Source organism: Pholis gunnellus, assembly GCF_910591455.1.
Source record: "Pholis gunnellus genome assembly, chromosome: 3".
Lineage (NCBI taxonomy): Eukaryota > Metazoa > Chordata > Actinopteri > Perciformes > Pholidae > Pholis > Pholis gunnellus.
In genome coordinates this window covers 14,910,099-14,931,541 of record NC_136529.1, presented here as the reverse complement: position 1 = coordinate 14,931,541, position 21,443 = coordinate 14,910,099, and the positions used below count along the sequence as shown (strand labels likewise).

General features: G+C 40.7%; 1 protein-coding gene across 1 annotated transcript; it reads left to right on the top strand.

Annotated features, from left to right (window-relative positions):
* The first annotated feature begins 3,859 nt into the window (after window positions 1-3,859).
* dstyk (dual serine/threonine and tyrosine protein kinase) lies at window positions 3,860-20,483 on the top strand. The gene is made up of 14 exons (XM_079157118.1): window positions 3,860-4,989; window positions 6,318-6,727; window positions 10,416-10,928; window positions 11,047-11,242; window positions 13,167-13,405; window positions 14,036-14,119; window positions 14,214-14,390; window positions 16,761-16,890; window positions 17,089-17,245; window positions 17,830-17,962; window positions 18,058-18,171; window positions 18,306-18,420; window positions 18,665-18,799; window positions 19,846-20,483. Exons 1-14 carry the CDS (start codon window positions 4,791-4,793, stop codon window positions 20,031-20,033), a joined length of 2,790 nt encoding a protein of 929 aa, XP_079013244.1. The 5' UTR covers window positions 3,860-4,790; the 3' UTR covers window positions 20,034-20,483.
* Window positions 20,484-21,443: the final 960 nt, after the last annotated feature.

Below are 21,443 nucleotides of genomic sequence, written 5' to 3'. Positions count from 1 at the left end.
TTGCATGCTGTGCTTAGGTACTTCTACTTAAGAGACATTATTAATGCAGGACTTTTACTTATAACAGAGTATTTTTTAATTGCAGTATATTGCTACTTTTACTTGGCTCAGTAAAAGATTCCCCAATAAATATAACACAGCACATCAGTAAACCAAATAAGAGAACTATACTGCTGAGATCAATAATATCAAGTTGTTGATCATGTTGAATGCATTTATTGATAATTGAACAGTTGACACGCTTTATTGAATTTCTGGGGCCTTTTTCCTGAATTATCTACTTAAAAAATACTGATTAATGAGCTGGAGCTTCCTTTTCCAACCTAACCTACAGTTTACCTGATTAAGAGTGACTGGAATAACACAGCTACAGTTGCGTAGCTGTAACCCCCAGTCCTTCAGAGAGATCATTGTTGTCATCATGTAAAAATACTTCACATTATTTAGCTATTATATAATTGTAATTTAGTTTACACAGACTTCAAACTCCCTATTAACAAACAGAGCATTGTCCACATGTTTGTCGTCGGTAACAATAAAATGCTTAGATTATTTTATGGCCTACGGTTTGTAGAGAAAATGTATTTCAAATCCTAGCTGACTTGATGGAGCTAGAATATGTGTTTTTGTTCTCAACCATTAGTCCGACTTGACCTAAATAGGAAGTCTAGGGAACTGAGAGAAATACATTTTAGAAAAGAGCAAGCGGTTGTGGAATTAGTGTCATTACAGATGTAGGCCACTAGAGATCAGCATGCAGTCACCACTAACTAGATGTGGGCCGGCAGAAATCCTGAAACAGCCAGTGTGGAGCTTTAAGCTGCATACTACTAGTAATGAGGATATTCTAGTATGTTCGGCGCTTAACATCCTATATAGACTGTAATATGATAAGGGACAGTGCACATTAATAAAAACATTGCTGTAAATGAGCCAGAGTTAGCGAAGAGGCTATTTTTCATCTGTAGTCCCAAGAGGCAGATGCTACAAAGTAAACCTAAAAATAGAATATAAGATTAAATTAACAAGGTTATACAATATAGACCCTTTACGATGTGTGCACAAACAGTGAAAGAAGTGAGAATATTGTATATATATGTATATATGTAATACTTAGGGCCAATTGACTGCTGAATTTTGGATACGATTTAGAAAATAATAGTACGTAGACTAGGAGAAAAATATGAAATTAAAGACTTAAAAAGTAAACCACAAATTTAAGGTGTTGTTTATGTAATTAAGTAGATCTGCCAGTAGAGGGGGCTCATTAGTCGTTTGGAGTCCTGTGCCCCAAAATGGTTTATCTTGTTTCCTTCCTCAAATGTCTCTACAATATTTGCAATTTAATAGTTTAATTTTCTGAACAAATGTTTGTCAAGTAGGTTGATATACGTGCAGAAATGTGTTGTTAATATAAAACCAAGAGGTACATAAATGTGTATGAGTAATATGGAGGAGATCTGAGTGGTTTAGGGGGCAGAAGTTCTCAAACTGTTTGGGTCCGGGGATTCCTTAAAGAGGAGAACATTTTCCAAGAAGCCCCTCTTAATCATAACATGGATTAACTATAATCTCATTTGTACTCTTAGATGCCATTGGAACTATTTGTATTCTAAAACGTTTCAACCTAAATACTTCAAACCTGTTTCATAGTGATTAACAGAAACACAATACATTGAAATATTGTTAAGATAAGAATAGGCCACAGAGTCTTGGGGGTCCCCGGGCCACACTTTTAGAAAAACTGGTGAAGGGAAAGTGAAGTGGATTAACAATAAACTTTATCGTCTGTGGGGGAAAACCAGCTCTAGATTTCCTCCAGGGCACATGATCAGTCTTCTTATGACCCAAGTTAGCCACAGAAATTACAATTACATGCTGATGATGTATACAACCAAAATGATAAAGCGTTTTCCATTCATGCTCCACTAGAATTAATAATCTGCTGACAAATTAGTCATCGTAGGGAACTAATTAGTTATTCAAGAATATGAAACTAGTATTCTTTGTCCTCTAAGATTTATGATGGAAGCCCATTACTGATATTATACTGTATTCACAGGCTGAATAGTCTCTCTGTGACAATTAAACTGGTCTTCATGTGTAAAATGATTGGGGCGCCTCTTTAACTTCTAAATCAAAATGATGAGATACAAAGGTAAAGTTTGATGTTCATACTCATTGCCTGCTGTATTTTCATCTATCGAACTGATTGTAGACTATTTACCTGACAATGGTCAGCTGTATATATTGTCTATTTTACATTGTACATAACATAACCATTCTACTGTACACACTTCATTATGTTCATATACTATATCATTACATATTGACCACCTGTCTTACACAATTTATATATTTTTTTATTTTGTATATACAGTACATCCCTTTTTCTATCACTCGAGGACATTGGTCTATTATCCATTCTATACATTATCGTTATATATCTCTATACGTACTTTTGCTGCTGTTTGGTTACTAAATGACATTTTGTTATACTGGTACTGTGTGTGAAGAATAACGTTGAATCTAAGCTAATAATAAACCACAATTGTCAGGAAATAAATGTATAAAGTGAGACACTACGTCAAATTAATTAATTTTTTTATTATTATATAATGTTTACTGTACCATTAGTATTTCTATTTTTGTCCACCTGACATGAATTTGTTTCTGTTTTCTTGGTGGATTTAGTTTTCTAAATTGACTCCATTGTACTTTTTTTGCCATGAGAAACATAAACATTACACTTACTGAAATACATGAACTATCCATCAACAGACCAAGAAAGTCCTTTGTTGTTTTTGATAATGATGTGTATGATAATGCTGGAAAAAAGCATAAGGTGATCTTTATTTGCAGAAGATGGGGCACTGTGGAAAAGAGGTAGGAACCTGGAATATGCTGTGAAACAGATGCAGGAAATAATCAAAAGAGTGGAACAACGGTCATTGTGGGGATTTCAATTTTCTGTTGAAAAAACAAATACCCCTTTCTTTACAAGAAAGAAAAAAAAGTTTGATGTTTGAGGCTCACCTGGAATGTACATATGGATAAAATGGTAAATAAATGTAAAACGGTTTTAAATGTAATGAGATGCTTGGGAACAGAGTGGGGAGCTGACAGCTATATCTGATAAAATCAGTTTTAGTCCATGGCTGTGTGGCATATAGGTCAGCGTCTAAAACCTTGTTGGGAAAACTAGATGTAATACAAGCACAAGCATTAAGGACATAGTGGGGCTTATAAAACAACACCTGTGCCTGCATTGCAGGTAGAAATGGGGGAAATGCCATTGGAGTTAGGAAGAATGCAGATCATGATGACATATTGGGTCACTTTACAAGGACATAACAACCATCTGACAATAAGTGCTATTGAGCCATGCTGGGAACATGAAAAAAAGGCCAACAAAGAGCTTTGGTTGGGTTGAAATTTAAATTTTGCAACTCCAGAAGTAGAGAGGATTTATTGTATGAAATACAATCATTATTCAGAATCCATCAAATACGGGTGGCTGTTAATTTTGTGTGGGGCCCTGCCCATGTTGGAGTCGATGGGAATGAGAATGAAAATGTATTTTATTTTATTTATTTAAATTTGGTTGGTTTGGTTGTCGTATTAAGAGGGTAGTCCACACTCCAGATTAGTGGGTGGTGGTAATGCAACCGAAAGCTGTTTGCTAACCACCATTACAAGCAAAAGAAGAAGAAGAACAACACCATACTGGACAGCAGCCAGCTGTTGAGGATCAAATACCAATGTTCCTACATTTCCCATACTGCACTGCGTCATCCCGAACCCCGCCCTTTCCTCTCCCTAAACTTTGGTTGTGTCGACTTTCTGTTTTGCAGTGATTTGATTGCTCGGTCTCAGCTATGCGAGTTGACCCGGACTGGACACACCTCGCCCTGCACCCCCACTGACCCTCCTCTTCGTCTTCCTCATCATCATCAAAAGAGAGAGAAAGTTCGTGTTGTTGAGCCGCCGTCGCTCTCCAGGGTAGAATATGTCCGCTCGGGCCTGAGCAACTTTAGGAAGATCTCTTCCCACGGAGCCTCATCGAGGAAAACACCAACGTTTTTGTCGCGCGCTCAGGTTGTCGTACAGTGGCAACTGTCAAAGTTGCCCCCCCCACCCTCCTTAGACACGGAGCTGTATGGCTGTGAAACGGTTCCCTGGATTTCCGTGGAGTTAAACGTTATGTCTGCTCCAGGCCAAGAGGACGGACAGGAGATGCCTTCTGGCTAGCAGCGCTAACGGTATCTGGACCACAGCTAGGTCGTCAAACGCACATTATTCAGAATCACTTCATTGTGGTGTTGTTATTCTTTGTTTTTTAGACAGTCTGCAATCAGCCTGACAGTTGGTCTTTATAAGAAATATGCCGAAGTAGCGGTTACGTTGTTAGCTAACCATTAAAATCTGCCTTCGAGTCAACGAAGTTGTCAACGTTATCTTGCACGACATTAAGCTAGCTAGCAGTTCAAGTCAGCTTCAACATCATAACAACAAAAGCCAAATGTCTGGACTGTATTCACTGACACGAGCCACTGCAGGGACTGTAGTCTGTCCAGCACAACACCAGTGTGTTAACACGGACTACAAGTGAATTCATTATTTAACATAGCCTAGCAGATGGGTGAACTAACTTGGCTAATAACTAACTAACTAGAAAGCAAGGAAAAAAAGTTGTGTAACAGGACTGGTTGACATTCGAGCAGCTTAACTAAGACGTTTAAAGTACCCGCTGAACCTTGTAACCCACGGAGAGGAGAAGACTGTTGACCATGGAGGGAAACGTACAACAACAGAAGACGACACCTTTAGCTCGGGAACTGACGAGGATATTTAACAGCTACAACAAACACACCATACAACTGAAGAAGAACTTAAAGGAAACTAATGCGTTCTTCCGGGAAATAAGGCAAAATTACAGCAATGCTTGTGCATCAACCATGAGCTCGGATTCAGCTTCTTTTGAGGCAGGTAGGTTTGAACACATGCTGCAGCAACATCCCAAAGAGGTGCACCCAAATGTCACTGTGTTCAGCCATCTTTAAAGCATCCCATGTTATACATCTGTATCCTATAAGTAAAAGAAAAGCCATGAGGTTTCTGGTGCCCAGATATTTCACCCCCAGCAAATTAACTGGAAAAATGCAGTCATTGGGTTTGGGAAAACTAAACGGATTAAGCCCCCTTCTGAAAAGCATGAGTAGACTAAGTGCACCAAATATGCTGAGATTTCTACACTCTGTAGCTGATCGGCCTGGAATATCAGACACACATTCTTCTATTTTACATTGTGTGAGTGTTTTAGTGACTGGTTAGGTATGTATTAAAACCTGTGAGTCCAACTTTAAATTGATCGTACCCCCACGCCCCCCGTTTGATATGCTTTATAAAATGTTTATCACAACTCCTTATATCCTAACATTTCATGGAAATTGTTTAACCGCACAGGAGTGATGGTATGAAATGAAATGTGTCACATCTGCAGGAGTGGCTTCCTTCAGAGCCGGTGTGCTGTTTACAGAGATGGTTAAATGAACAATGTTAAGCCAAAGATTATTAGTAATCAACAGGGGGAAAAAAAAGAACCATAATGCTGCCACAAACACATCTTCACCCGCTATTTTAGATTCATCTTGCAAATGTGCATTACATGCTTGATCTAATATTTTGGTAAAGGTTATGCATTGGTTGCCTGTTTAGTCTTATCCACTGTGACGGGGTCATGCGGTCAAATGCTCAGCAGCGGTCTGTCTGAAACAATAGGCTTTAATGCGTCATGTTAGGTCAAGGGGTGGATACTAGTAGGGTAATGCTAGATTAAAGTAACAGTTACAGTAAAGCCATATGTTAGAAAGAAATGCACTTGTGTATGAAGATAAAGTAGGCCAATGCTGCTCTCTCCTCTCTTTGTTATATAACTGTTTTAGACTGTGACTCAGCATCAGTGAGGATTAGGCCTATATCTGATACCCTCAATAATACGGTTGAATTGGTTCCTCTGTGTGTGTGTGTGTGTGTGTGTGTGTGTGTGTGCTCCACATCTTAGTGCTGGATCAGGAAATAATAGGCCAAGGAATAATATCAGACTGTCAAAAAAGTACATCTCTTACAGTGAACAAGGATCTTCTGTATATTCTGGGAAATGATCAGATGCAACCGCTAGTGTGTCCTTAAATACCCTGCGCACAATGTTGTCCAAGAACTCCACAAAAAGCTCACTCAACAGGGTTGCTAAAGGTTCCTAAAAAGCTCCGCTTCCCAACATCATATACCTCTTTGTGTTCTGTCCGTTCCCTCAGGCCAGCTCAGCTGCATCTCTTTCCCCAGCCATGAGGAAGAGTTCCTGCGTAACACGGTGGGTGCTGCCCCGTACATCCTGGTACTAGGCCAGGACTGTGCCGCCCGCTATCGGCTGCTTAACAGCCTCCTGGGGGAGAGGTTGCTGCCACTGGGCCCAGAGTCCGGAGAGGCTTGTGAAGGTGTCCAGGGCAGCGTCTGCAAGAGGCGGAAGCTGTGTTTCACCCATGGGAGACAGACACGGCTCAGCTTGGCGCTGCCGGGCCAGTATGAGCTGGTGCACCAGCTGGCGGCTAACTTCGGTCGCTGGGACACGGTACCCCGGGAAGACCTGGAGATCCATGAAGAATGTGAGGACCCGGCCCACAGGCTAGCAGAGCTGGAGATCACCCTACATCACCCACTGCTACAGGTAGGCTTTAAATCGCAGGTAGCAGATTTTGTGGGAAACCTATTGGATCTACTTTCCATGCAGTGTCCACCCATAGTCCAAATATGGAGTTTGATATGAAAATGTTGCGTAGCAGTCATTACTTTTTTCCCCTCGTCATGAACTTTGACACTTCCCAGACATTTACAGTAAGACTGGGCAATGTGGACTTGTTGCTCACTGCTGTGTTTTTGAAAGGAGTTGTAGAATAAAGGTGAGATGATGAGACAGTGTGTGCTTGGATGAAGTTCTCTAAAGGCCTCTGGAAAAGCTTTTACCAGAACTGACATGAGGCAAAACTACGTTGATGACATCAAATGTTGGCACCAGGACATTATGAGTTTGTCTAATATCTGATACATGACACCCATGATATCACATTCAGAACTAAGTAGATTCATTTGCTATTAAATAAACAAGTTTTCTAAGATTTGACATTGTAAGATATGTATACACATCCTTCCATAGGCCAGTAGAGAGGACATCTCTGCAGAAAATTTAGCATTATTCTGGGGCTCCAGTTATTTCAGTCATGAAATAGTTCAGTCATGAAATAACTGGCACGTGTACTTAGAGAGGACACTTAACGTGGACCTGAAGACTTTGCATGGTCCTCCATTTCCTGTGAATATCTCTCGACAAGAACGGATTAATTGACATTACACTCATCCATTAGAAAATTCATATTTTGATGATATAATAATTACAAATTTGAATATGGTGTTTTTATGTCTCACAACAACTTTTTTTAAATGAAGTTTGGTACAGTTTACAGTTAAATTCCTGCTAGTTTTATATAGTATTCTGATTTAGCCGGTCATGTTGTGGTTTGCTGTACTAGACATAAACTATCCTTTAACTATGTCATTGATTTCAAACACATGGCTCATCCCTCACTGTTTATTTTTTGTGTGGTGGCATTTCCTCTTCTAGCCCAAAACAAAAGGTTTTGTTTTTTCATCCTGGTCCCTGGCTTGAACTAGCCTTTGTGTTCACACATGGTTTAACTCACAAACAGATTACTTCGGAGAGCTGATTATTTCCTGTGTTGTTCAGTCTTTTACTTTACCTGATTTGTGCTACTTTTCAGAAATGCATTCTTTTCCCGTTCAGGTTTTTAGCACTAAAACAGACTCACAGGTTACTGTGTTTACGGGAAAAAGGACAACTTGTTGGACACAGTGGAAAAAGTCATGCTGGTATTCGGCCAATGCGACCTGAAAATCCCAATATCTTGTGGGAGTGAATTGATCTAGCATGGTGTAAGGATTGTAGTCATTCCTTATCATGTGTGACACGTGGAAATTAGTCTCTAATCCTTTAGACCAAGGCTCAGAAACAAGGCCTCGCTCTGCCTCAGGGCGGCCCACCCGCCCAGCCCCCTTACGTAATGCCACTGGTCTGGTGCGTTTCACATGACTAGGCCATGGAAAAAAATCCCAAACCCTTCGCTGTGATGAAGGGGCCTTGGTTACACCTGAAGTCTGGGACAGTGGTTGTTCACGTCTTTAGAAAAAAAAACGTTCTTGTGTTTTTTTATAGTAATAAAAGTTATTTTTAGTTGTGAAATTGAAAAGACCCGTTCACAACTTTATTTCCCCAGCATCTCTCCTGAGAAAATCAATTTGTACAAATGTTGACACACATTAAACACATAAAGAATAATTAATCCTCAAAATATGTGTTTGTGACGAAAGCACACCAGTCAGTGTGTCTCAATAGTGATGTGGAAGAACTTAATTTTGTGAATTGTTATTAGTTAAAGTTAATGCTTGACTACTATTATATTTTGCATTACTGTCTTCATTATCTGTTTGTGATCAACAAATAATATGTTGATATAGTTGTCTTAATTTACATTTTTTAAACCTTTCTCACTGCTGCATCTAGATTTCCCAGTCTTATCCCAACAACAGAAAAGTGTGATAGGTAATCGCCTGGAAGGAAAATATTAGTGCTGGAAGTAAAGCCAGTCATTTCACACCGTTGTTCATTTCTCACATGTGACCGTGAGGCGGGGGATCTGCAGCCCCTTATTTGGGTCAAAAATGTGGTCACATTTGCAAAGGACATCAGAGGCGTTATTGTTCGTAGTAATAACACAAACATTATCACAGATGAGAGTGTTTCCATGCTCAAATCAAATTCAATGTAATATTTACATATCATTTTGATAGTTGTGAACATAGGTTTGTCACAAACTAAAAGCAGTGTGCCACTCCGATTTAGGTTTTGTGCTGAATGAATTAGAGATTACCGTGTTTAAGTGGGAGTAAATAAAGGCCCAGAATCTCTCGTGTCTCTGCGGTATTCACACCCTGCTGCCATAATCACAGCGACCTGCTTTAGTGGCCAACTTGCTAATTATCCTTCTCTTCATCCCAGAGTTAACCCCTGCTTCCCACCTTCACTTGAACCCCCAGGGGACAAAAAGGGTGATCTGCTATCGCCACGTTTGGAAACTTATTGTGGTCAATACTCTGTTATGTTTATTGCTCCATGAATTCACATAAGTACGTCTGGTGGTAACAAAGGCTTGTTATGTTAGCAGTCGCCCTTAAAATACGCTAATAGAAGAAAACTCGATTTTCCAACATGGCCATTTTTCATGACTGTGTTGCTTTGTTTAATGCTAACTCGCACTGACACTTCTAACAGACATAAGAAAAACAAAACAGTAACTTCAAAATAGCCAACAGAGATATTCTCAATGGGTTTATGTTGAAAAGTGACTGCAATAAATCAGTTAATACAGTGTCTTGATTTTGATTAGTTGTGAACAAATGTTTGTAGGCTATCTTTGTGCTACAGAGACTGCTCAGATGGGCTCTGCTCTTGTTTCTTGGAGACAGGACTGACTGTCTCCTTTGTGTAGCTGTTGGTCATTTCTGCCTCTTTTCTCGGGCTGCCCCCCCCCCCCCCCCCCCCCGTCATGGTCTCCCTCTCAAGCCCTCTCCGAGACTGTTTTTGTACAAGTCGTTATTTATCAAGGGTTAAGAAAACCTATCACTTGTGTCATTTTGCTGCCCTGTCGCAGTCATTCCCAAGACCACCACAAATATTTATGTTCACAAATAGAAGGAGCATGTGATGTGTGTTTTCTTCATTTTGCAGTTAAGGCTGTTTAGACATCTTCTAACATACATTGGCTCAAACTGTCCTCCAAGTGCCTAGAACACTAACAGGGGCTGTAGTTTGTTTCACCAGCGCAGGGTAAGCCCAATATTCACTCCCCATTTAGTTCTGTTTGTGGTCCTGAGGAGAATATCCGGCTGATTAACTGCTAAATGCACCACTATGTGTGACGCAAAACAGTTAAACCAAAGACAATTAGCTTGTCACCACAAGCAAAAGCTTTCACATTACACATAATAATTTGATGCATTGTTCTTATTAAAAAAATATTGATTTAAGCAGCTTTAAATTCCTTTGGCTTCCGTTTCTGGTTCAGTGGTAGATATTGCAGTAAAGATTCAGCAACTAAATCCAGCGGTTTCCTCCTAGTGGTGTCTGCATGGCTGGAGTTTACGAAAAAGTAAATGTGGAAGTATGTTTTTGTCAAATGTTGGTGAACTGGCCTTTCTTCACAGAACCATAATTCCTCATTATTGACTGTATTTAAAGCTTGAAATGAAATAAACATGTGTGTTTTTTTGTGCTTTGTCTTTAGGAAGCAAAGGTCATGGTGGTGCCTTGTCCGAGTGTCCAGCCCATAGCAGAGGCCCTGGCAGACTGCACCCGCACTGTCATCCCCATCATCCTCTACGCCATCAACCAGGACTCCCTGAGCACAGAAAACGTGGCTGAGCTCTGGAAGGTCAAAGAGATGCTCTCCTTTCCCATCTGTTTTATCCGTATTCCTGACAGAATGCCAGCGGTCTCCCCAGAACCCGGCCGCCGTGCGGAGAGGGAAAAGGAGAGGGATAGGGAGAAGAGTGCCCTCTATAAGCAGCTGCTCTCCCTCGGCTTCCTTAGTAGCCCAGTAGGAAACTGCTCCTGTGGGGCCCCGACACAGACGCCCACCCCGGGGGCCAAGCCCCAGAGCGTGCTGGGTGAGGCTTTCGAAAGGCTGCATCGGTTGCTGGTGCCTTTTACTCGCCAGGTGCTTCAGAACCAGCAGGTGGAGGCTGCAAACCTGCTTAATGGGGTTCATTGTCGCTGTCTAGATATTTTCATCAACCAGGTCAGAGGATGATGCAGTTGTTACTACCTTTTGCATGCACTGCTTGATCTCGGTCTACCCTTGACCCAGTGTGCCCATGACAAATCCCCATCAGACCGTTATCTTCTCCTCCCTGCAGGCCTTTGACATGCAGAGGGACCTGCAGATAACACCACGCAGGCTGGAGTACACCCGTGAGAAAGAGGGTGAACTCTTCACCTCCCTTATGGCCATCGCTAACCGTAAACAGGAAGAGATGAAGGAGATGATTGTGGAAACGCTCGGCAGTATGAAAGAGCAGCTGCTGGAGGATGCTGCCAACCTGGAGTTTACAGGTTAGTGAGTGAACACCCTGGATGAGTGCCACAGCGCAGGGTTTGTCATATTTCTTATGAAGATATTGTGTTATAAGTGGTGGAACGCACAAAGAATTCCATGATAAAAGTTGGTGTGTAAATAAGGAATACGTTTGCTCCTAAATTTGAACTTGTTTAAAATGAATTTAACCAAAATGAACTGCTGTTTTATAACACGGAGCGGGTTTGAGAAACATCTTGATTATTGCATTATGTCAAAATAGTGGTTATAGTCCTTATAGTTCACGTAACACTTCAAAAACAAAAGTAGTTAAGTCAGTTTTACAGTTTGCAAATAAGTGTTTGAGAGGATATTACCGTAAAAGATCACTAAAGGTCAAAATGATTATTTGGGACTGTTCCCCAATCGAGATCTTTCCATCTGTGTACATCCAATTGAATTAGCTCTTTTATGATGTAGTACATACTAATTACTAATTCATGTAGAAGCTTGTGATTCTAATGGATATTGTAAATACTTTGACATTATCAGCAGTGAGTTTATCATGTGCTGTGGTTTTCAGCTTTTGGTGTGCAGTCAACAAAAATGATTTATACGTTTCTGACTATTTATCACTGTTCTTAAATGCATGCTTTTAGTAAATAACAAGTTATGTTTTGAAAAGACCGTAGTCTTCATGACCATAAAGTAATTTGTGACAATGTGTTTGGATTCAGTCCAGATGTGGACTGATTTACTGATTTGGAAGAAGTGAATTTCCTCTTCAGATAAAAGTTCAAATATCAAAGGGTTTTTTAAATTTTTATTTCTCCAAAATGTGGTCTAATCTACTCAATTATCTTAATTTATGAAGATTTCTCTACTCATGAGTTCAACTAAATCATAACCTGACTCTTTCTACAATAAAGATGTTTTCTTCAGAAAATCTTATTCTAGATTGTTCGTAGACTTCAGTAACCTGGATTCTGTGGGTTCACATCGGATTACTCACAAATCACTGCATGTGTTCATTGTTTATCTTGCTGTTGAAATCTTCTACCTAATGAGAAAGGATTCCCTCTTTATTATTTTTCTATTTAATAAAAGATGGCTGACTCGTGGTATCCATTCAGATTATTTTATTTGATCCATTCGCTCTTAGACAAAACAGACAACTGACTTATCAGGCCAGGCTTGTTAATCAGCAGCCTCTCAAAGCCAGTTACTTTATGGTGTTTAGAGTCTAGTCAGACCTGCAGAGACTTTAGACCTGCAGAGACTTTAGACCTGCAGAGCCACCTGTCTCACTCATCTTGCCGCTATCCGCCTTTGATAAGTATCTGCTGATAAATGTGCAGTCAGCTTTTTCCTGCTCTAAACTATCACTATTATACTGGCCTTTATAAATCCATTACCACCAACCTCTAAAGGGTGCGAAAATAACCCAACAAAACAGCAAGAATACATTTTCAGTGTGTAACGTTAGCGTACCGCTCTGAGGTGATTCCATATTTTCTCCATTCTCTCCTTTGTTTCGCTAACACCGTGACGTAATCATCATCATGGCACCAAAAGGGTCGATACAAGGGACCTGCAATAAACCCTACCTTCTAGAAGGTTATAATGTTGATAATGAGAGGTGTTGATTCAACTGGGAGTTCACTTTGGAGGCTGCAGTTTGTGGTGCTGTTGAACTATATGAAGTCATACAGAGAGGGTTTGTCTAAGCTAAATGACAGTGACTCCTTTCTGTATATTGTAAAACTACACAGTGCTATAAATAGCCGACTAGGATGAACAGGTTTCTGTAGAGCACACAGAATCTATCACAACCCTCCAGAGGCACTTTGTGTGTCTGCATCTTCATACTAATGTCTGACAGCATTCATTCATCAGGAGTTCTGTGCTGTTGGTGGCTTACATCACATATTAACTTGATAATCTATTTTCCTTCAACTGCAGACATCATTGTCACAACGAATGGAGAGCCTGTTACGTCGAAGGAGATCAAATCGTGCATCCACCAGATCCAGGAGCTGATAGTGGTTCGTTTGAATCAGGCCGTGGCTAACAAGCTGATCAGCTCTGTGGACTATCTGAGGGAGAGCTTCGTAGGAACTCTGGAGCGATGTCTCAACAGTCTGGAGAAGTCACACATGGAGTCTTCTGTCTACAATATCACTTCCAATCACCTCAAACAGGTGGGCAGTCCGTTGTGAAAAACAGGAACCGTATTTAGTTTGCTTGTCTAGAATGTTTAATGTGAAGATGCTTAAATGTGAGCAGTAAGACCGTATTTATTAATCTCTTATATGCTTTGCATTTTAAGATACTACTTCTACTACTATTATTATTATTATTATTATTATCATTACTACTACTACTATTACCACTACGACTACTACTACTACTATTACTACTACTACTATTATTACTACTTCTACTACTACTAATATTAAAATGTATTTTTGTTGTTAAGAAAAGTTATATACAAAAGGATTTCTGACTGAGGCTCCAATATGACAAATGTCTGCAATCAGATTAGAAATGTTTTGAGGGGAAATTGTTCTGGGTCTACTGTTCATTTAATCATCTAAACCTAATTGTGAACCAGTAGAAAAGCAAACCAAAACAAAGGGTTCAACATGGGATCAGACACTTATTAGCAGAACAAATAATGAACAAAGACGAGTGACATTTTATGAAGCGCAGCCTTCATTATCCTTCGTCGTATCCGCTTACCTTCAGTGCCACAAGACCAACAGACGACATTCTGATATCATAGGAAGTGGATTTGCTGCATATTTACCCCCTCTTCTCATCTGCCACAGTTACTAAATGCTGCCTATCATGTGGAGGTCACATTTCATTCAGGATCCTCTGTCTCAAGACTCTTCTGGGAGCAAATCAAACAGGTGAGTGTCTAATACATTCAGCAGTAAGCCTTTCAAACCGCAAGGTGATCAGTGACTTCTGAAGAGGTGTTCTTACTCTGTGTCTCGCCTCTAGATAATCCACAGGATAACGTTTGTGAACCCTCCTGCCGTCACCCCAGAGTGGAAGCGTAAAGTGGCCCAGGACGCCATAGAAAGCCTCAGTGCTGCCAAACTGGCCAGAAGCATTTGCTCCCAGTTCAGAACCCGCCTTAACAGCTCCCATGAGGCCTTCGCAGCATCTCTGCGTCAGGTGAACTTTATCTTTCTCACCTTTCTCTCTCCATTCCTGTACCACTGTGCTCTGTTGCTTTCTTACGTTCATCTTGATTATATATAAAAAAACAGACCATATTCTGGCTTAAGTCTCTCACAGTCTGATGTTTCCGTCTAAAAATAATTTCCTCTACCATCAAACCACTAGTGGATGTTAAGTCAGGCTATGGCGGATGAAATCGTCTCCTTCTGAGCTGCTTACAGACCTATCCATGCAGAAAATAGTGCAATAAAACCTAGCTGGCTACACAACCACTTCTTTGAGAGGATGGTCTAACCCTCCAAAGGACGCCTCAACTGCTTTCTCCTGGTCCACAAAACACATGTAGACTGGAGGGGCAAACTGAGCTAAGCCTGCTACCCCTTTCTGAATCATCGAACGGTTTGTCTGAACTTACTTGAGGCCAACCAAAAGTCCTTCTATATGGACTCCTCAAACTCATCCCACACCTGGGTTTGTGCTCCGCGACTGCCACAGCTGCAGCTCCTCTGGCCGACCAGTACCTCTCTGCTGCTGAGACAAACCCGAAAGGCCTCCTTCTTCGCTGGCGTCCACCAGCGAGTTCTTCAACGTTGCCGCCACGACCGGCACTGATGACCTTCTGACCACAGCTCCAAGCTGCCGCCTCCACAATGGAGGCTTTGAACGCGGCACACTCTGACTCCATGTCCCCAGCCTCCTCCAGAAAGCACAAAAAATTCTTCCGGCGGTTGAAGACCTCGCATAGAGGCGACCCTCTCATTCCCCAGGGCTACACAGCTTAGCAATTGCCATCTCTAATCTCCAGTGTGAAAGGTCGATTAAGAAAAACAAAAACAGGGCTTTGTAAAAAGCACAAACAGGCTGAAATGTGGCAACAACCTATTCCTGATATAACATGACTTCCAGGACACCCTTATTAAATAAGACGAGGAGAATTTGCACGAGGCAACAGGTCTGAATGCACATCTTCATCACTTTAGACGGCTTTTATTGACTCTCAAGCCGTGCACAGCTCGTGGTTCAGCAACGTATTCCTCTTCACTTGAATTGCTTGGCCTTTAAAGCTCCAGTGTGCAAATGGCTCCGACTCCTTCCTTGGAGTCCCTGACAAATCAGTTCCAGTGAAATTGCTCTGATGATAATTATCACATGACAGACGGTGTGGGTCACATCACTGACTACATTTCCTCGCTTGCTAACTCTTCACTCCCAAAGCAATTAAAGATGCACATTAATGTAGGAAATGATATGGTGACGCTTTATGTTCAAGGCTATTGATGGACAGAAATATCCTAATTTAATTGAGTTATTTATCTGACTGAGTGATGGAGTGCGGGTCAAACACGGCAACCTCATAAAATATTATTATTGTTCTGTCATTTTCCTTTTAGAATCACAAGTAGAGCGAACAGTAAATTATAGAGATAGACACTCTGGCCTGTAGTGTGTTGGTACGCAATTTAATACGGAGGAAATGTAACGAATACAAAGTGTGCTGTAAAGGCAAAGTAGAGATTATTATCAGAGGGAAATACAGACATTTTGTTCTTATAGGCATTTAAAAGAGGGGTCCTTTATTCTGACCTGAAAAGAATACATAACAAATACACTCGCCACTTATTCTGATCCCCAGAGCAGCAACAATGTGATACATAATTGTTGCAGTTAATTGCCTAATAGTGTATCGTGAAAGATGCGTACATTTGATCCATTTCTCTTAAGCAACGCTGCATAAAACAATGATCAACTCACGTTAGACATATGAATGAATGAACTTGGCATATTTTACAAAGCAAATAAGTCTATTAAATAGCAAGTAATAATTTCAACTTAATAATCAGAGTGAACGGACTTATGATGGCTCAATACAGTTTTCAGGCCATCAATATTTTATTAATCTGATTATTATTGAACAATGAGAACTTTATTTATATAGCATCTTTCAACATTGTCGTTTCAAAGTGCTTCACATACGAGTCAACAAATATAAATTACTCCAGCAAACTGTACAGTATGTTCTGATGTTGTCTTAAAAGTATCAGCTGAGCACAAAGCAAACACCAGTGATGAGAACTCAAGCCTGTACTGTCAGCCTCTGGTTAAAAATAACTATGAAATACATCAAGCAGTAACTGTGTTGGCTCTCTGCATTAACGAGTCTGACAAATGACTACATAACCACCGAGGTCAAGGCAGCTGGCCTGTAGTCACTGAGAACCTGAGGGCAGTTGTAAAAGTATGGCACGTTAGCCGCTGCTCTACGATCGTGAAGTCTGATAAATAACCGTTAAATGAAACTAGTCTTTTAGCAGCTATTTTTTTATGCTAACCATGAGATATTATGTCATGTGTTGGCGTTTGTAGCTGGAGGAAGGGCACACGGGTCGTCTGGAGCGCACGGAGGACCTGTGGCTGCGTGTGAGGAAGGACCACGCCCCTCGGCTGGCCCGCCTGTCTTTGGAGAGCCGCTCCCTCAGGGATGTGCTGCTGCATGGTGAGTCACCACCAAATCCTCCCATTGTCCACACACAGGAAGGAAAAGTCAGGCAAAAATGTTCCCTCTTCAAATTGTACCTTTGGCACCTGTGACTCTGGGATCATTAAATATCCCACCAGTCAATTACACATACATTACACATTTGCAAAAGTTTTTTTGTCTATTTTAGTGTAAAAAAATGTTGTTTTATGACAGGAAAGCCGAAGCTCGGGCGAGAGTTGGGTCGGGGTCAGTACGGAGTTGTGTACCTGTGTGACAGTTGGGGAGGACACTACCCATGTGCCCTGAAGTCTGTGGTACCACCTGACGACAAACACTGGAACGACCTGGCTTTGGAGTTTCACTACATGAGGTGAGTTAGTGAGAGCGACTGTAAAAACATCACACACACAGGCACACTTTAGGACTTTAGAACTCAGCAGCAATCCTGTTTGTCTCTCAGTTATTTACACAACTCAGTACTCGAGAGCAGTTTCTGGAACAGCTGCATTCATCAAGTGCAGACATGTTTTCATTGGACATGACAGTTGCCTTGTTATAAAAGTCAGACTCCACCCAGTATATGAAAGAAATAGTTTTGACTGTTGAAGCCTTGTGCACAAGTCAGCATGTTGAACGTGTCTAATTAAGGAATGCGGGAAAACTGCTTTATGTGGACAAACAGACATACATCAATATACTGTGACTTCAAGTCCGAGTGGCAAGCTTTAAGATTATCATTGACATAAATGATGTTTATTTGGTATCTATCGCTGAAGGAAGGGGGATTGAGCCCACTGATGAAAGTATTGCATAATTGATGTATTTGTAGTTTTTTCTTTTCACTCAAATATAAATTCTGATCAACCAGGACTGAAATCTTAAGGATTACCACTTTATCATAAAAGTGATTCATTTTATGATGATGTTACTGAAGTAGGATGTGTGTCGCTTCAGGTCTCTGCCCAAGCATGAGCGGCTCGTGGACCTGCATGGCTCTGTGATCGATCACACCTACGGAGGTGGCTCCAGCATCGCGGTGCTGCTCATCATGGAGCGGCTGCACAGAGACCTCTACACGGGCTTGAAGGTGACTTGACAATGCAGAGATTGGAAAAAGAGACATATTATTGTTTTAAAGGTAATATTTCATTCTAGTCTCCTTTCTCTCTCCATCTCCACCAGGCCGGCTTATCACTGAGGGAGAGACTTCAGATTGCTCTGGATGTGGTGGAGGGGATCCGCTTCCTGCACGGCCAGGGCCTCCTGCACAGAGACATAAAGCTAAAGAATGTTCTGGTAAGTTCAGCAAACCTTTTGAGTCTGTGACTTCTATGGCAGCTATATCACAACGCTTCAGGGATGCGCTATACTCTGACCCAACCAGCGCTTCCCTCTCTTTTGATGTCTGCTGTCCCTCATTCCTTTTCCAGCTGGACAAGCAAAATCGTGCAAAGATCACCGATCTGGGCTTCTGCAAACCGGAGGCCATGATGTCTGGCAGCATCGTCGGGACCCCCATCCACATGGCTCCAGAGCTTTTTACAGGTACGATTACTCAGCAGTCAACGGTACAACTTCAAAAGGTTTAACAGGTCAGAACTGTCTGAATAATCACACGTTTCTTTACTTGAGAGGAGAACCCTGTAATGAGACCTTTTTATATACAAAGTGTTATCACAACTGGGATTTGTCATCACATCTTATGTCATTAATTACACTGAATTGTGCAGGAATGCTATATTTCTGTCTTTTTAAGAGTTCCTCTTCATTGTGACCCTTCTCCTAACAGGAAAGTACGATAACTCGGTTGATGTTTACGCCTTCGGGATCCTTTTCTGGTACCTCTGCACTGGTTCAGTTAAACTCCCAGAAGCCTTTGAGAGATGCTCCAGTAAGGACCAGCTCTGGAATAATGTTAAAAAAGGTAATAAATGCTTTCACACCTGCAGTGTGGTTTGTTTGGTATGGATTAATGGAACTAGATGGGTTATACAAACTGATGGGAACTCACCGATTGGAGATTTTTATGGTTTCATAAGGATCCATGCAGGGAAATCGTATTCCGGTGACCCTTCAATGCTTCTAATGCGTTTATTTATATTCTCTGATGTCACAGATCCACGAGGGAATTACTGATTATGTGTTTTAGTCAAGACCTCATGCTATGATGAGGACAAACAGGTGAAAAAATAAAGAAACTGAATGAACAACAGGTGTCTCAAACCATAATGTAATGATTACTGTCCATTTGTATATCAATTACTCGCCACATCTTGAATCCTGAAGAAAACCTTTTTCTCGCATGCCTCCACGGTGAACGGAGCATCAGAAAACAGAAAAGTCTTGAAACCCTTTCACATTAAGAGTCTTGGGCAGACGTGTAACTCATCAGCGTGAGTCCGGAAGAGTCTGAAGAGCTTTTAATAGTACGGTTTAAGCAAAGATGCATGTGCTTGGGATGTAGTGACTGTACAACTAAATGAATAAGACTTATTAAACACACGTCTAATTCAACTCATCAAGACGTTTCACTGTTTTTTAATCTCCGTTCATCGTGAAGACGTACAAGAAAAACAAAGTTTTCTTCAAGAATTCAAAGCAACATGGAGTAAGTGATTTACAAATGGTCAGTTTGAGGATGAAGTATTCCTTAAGATTGTGTCCTTGTTGATGGCCAGAAGAAAGATTTAAAAGTATTTTAGCTTTGAATTCATGTTAATTGTAAAACTTGTGTTTGGTTGCACCAGAGTTGGTTTGAGCAGAACAAACCAGATCAGCTGTTAAAGCACCGTAACTGTTACCTCTATGACTCACAACCTCAAATGTAATCCACCTGAGGCTGGCATACAAATGAGAAACCTTCCCTCGGAACGTGTCGGGCTTCAGATATGAAGCGCTGACGTTTTCACTATCTGAGGACTCTCCGTGTGATTCTGTCTGTTGGCTCACTTGTGTCCATGTTGCCTCCAGGAGTCAGACCCGAACGGTTGCCCACTTTTGATGAGGAATGCTGGCAGCTGATGGAGGCCTGCTGGAACGGGGACCCCTCCCAGAGGCCCCTGCTCGGTATTGTGGAGCCCAGCCTGCAAAGCATCGTGGTCCGGCTCTGCAACTGCGGCTCAGAGCAGAAAAGCAGCAGCCTCGACGACTCAAACTGAAAACACTCCAGACAAACTAACAAACGTGTGACAGGGATTCTGATCAGGAAACTGTTTTTCTTGTATTTATGAAGTACTGAGATGAACAGGTGACAAACGAATAATGTCCGAGATGTCCTCCTTTTGTTGGATTCACATTATTTATGAGGAGTTGACGCAGATCTGAAGTGACGCAGATCTGAAGTTTGAAAATATGTGTGTTTTATTGTTTGTGCTTTGTGCATTTGTATACAAACTCTTCAACGTGCTTTTGTCGTAGTTGCCGTGCTAATTGCTGCTTGGTCATAGAATTGTAACTTAGATGCAAATTGTTTTAAATGTAGTCCATTCCCAGTGTTATGAAAAAAATATGGATATATAAAAGATTCATTTTAGATTGTATTTAAACTGAACATGTCTGCATCTATACAAATACATCTTTTTTTAATAAAATGATCTGTTACGACTTGATTGTATCATACCAATGCTTTTGTCTGAGGTAAAGAAGTTTCATCATTATTTTTGTAAATCATTAGCTTGTGACTCGTTAAAACATTGTCGACTTGCAACTCCTCTTAACTGGCTGCATGTGGACACTGGTTGTGTCCAGTTTAAACAATAAGCAGTGATTTGTCTACAAAAATAATATATTTATTATAGAGTTGTTCTATCTTGTAAATCCTCTTGTGGTTTAAAAGATCTCAGATTTATCTTGTGACCTCCACGTTGGAAATCACTGCTCACACTGATTAAATTCTGGTTTCAAGTAGTAACAGGAGTAGAAACATTTTGTTTTTAAAGTAACACTACAAACTGAATCAAATCATGTACACATGTACAGCGGTGTAAGAATCTGAAGCCTCCTCTTCATTGTGAGTACAGCTTTTCTACTGTTACCTCTAGTTAGAGACAGTTTTACTAAAACAGTTTTACTAAAATATCTTTAATTCAATATTAACACTTCTTTATGGCTTATAAAGTTGTGTATAACATACTTTTAAAGTTAAAGACTAGTTTATTAATCAAAGATGAGAAGTTTATAAATTAGTAATGAAAGTATTCATTATACACTTCATTTAATGAAATCTTGACTTTGTTTCTATTTCAGAACCAGCAGGAGCTCAAAAGATAAATGAGAGGATGTTGATGAAAAAGGAACACTAAAGAGCAGCTTTAGCACCACCTAGTGAGTGTTTAATGCCTCGTCTCTCGCCTTGGTTCAATATGTCTTGATGTAATGTAAGCTAATTGTTGCTAGCACTCAAGTTTCCCATGACAGATTTATGATGATTAGAACATGTTAGATCTGTGTCACTCGAAGATGAATACTGGTATTATAAAGCATAAGATATCGACAGGATGAGTACTCGCATACAGTAGATGAGAGGATAGTTTATTGGTCAGATATTCGTGTCGCTTTTCCACTCAACT

Excerpts from the sequence above, each read along its gene's own strand:
- dstyk (XM_079157118.1), top strand. The coding sequence starts at position 4,791 with ATGGAGGGAAACGTACAACAACAGAAGACGACACCTTTAGCTCGGGAA. Across the intron at positions 18,172-18,305 it reads TAAAGCTAAAGAATGTTCTG|CTGGACAAGCAAAATCGTGC; the intron begins GTAAGTTCAGCA and ends TTCCTTTTCCAG. Across the intron at positions 18,421-18,664 it reads GGCTCCAGAGCTTTTTACAG|GAAAGTACGATAACTCGGTT; the intron begins GTACGATTACTC and ends TTCTCCTAACAG.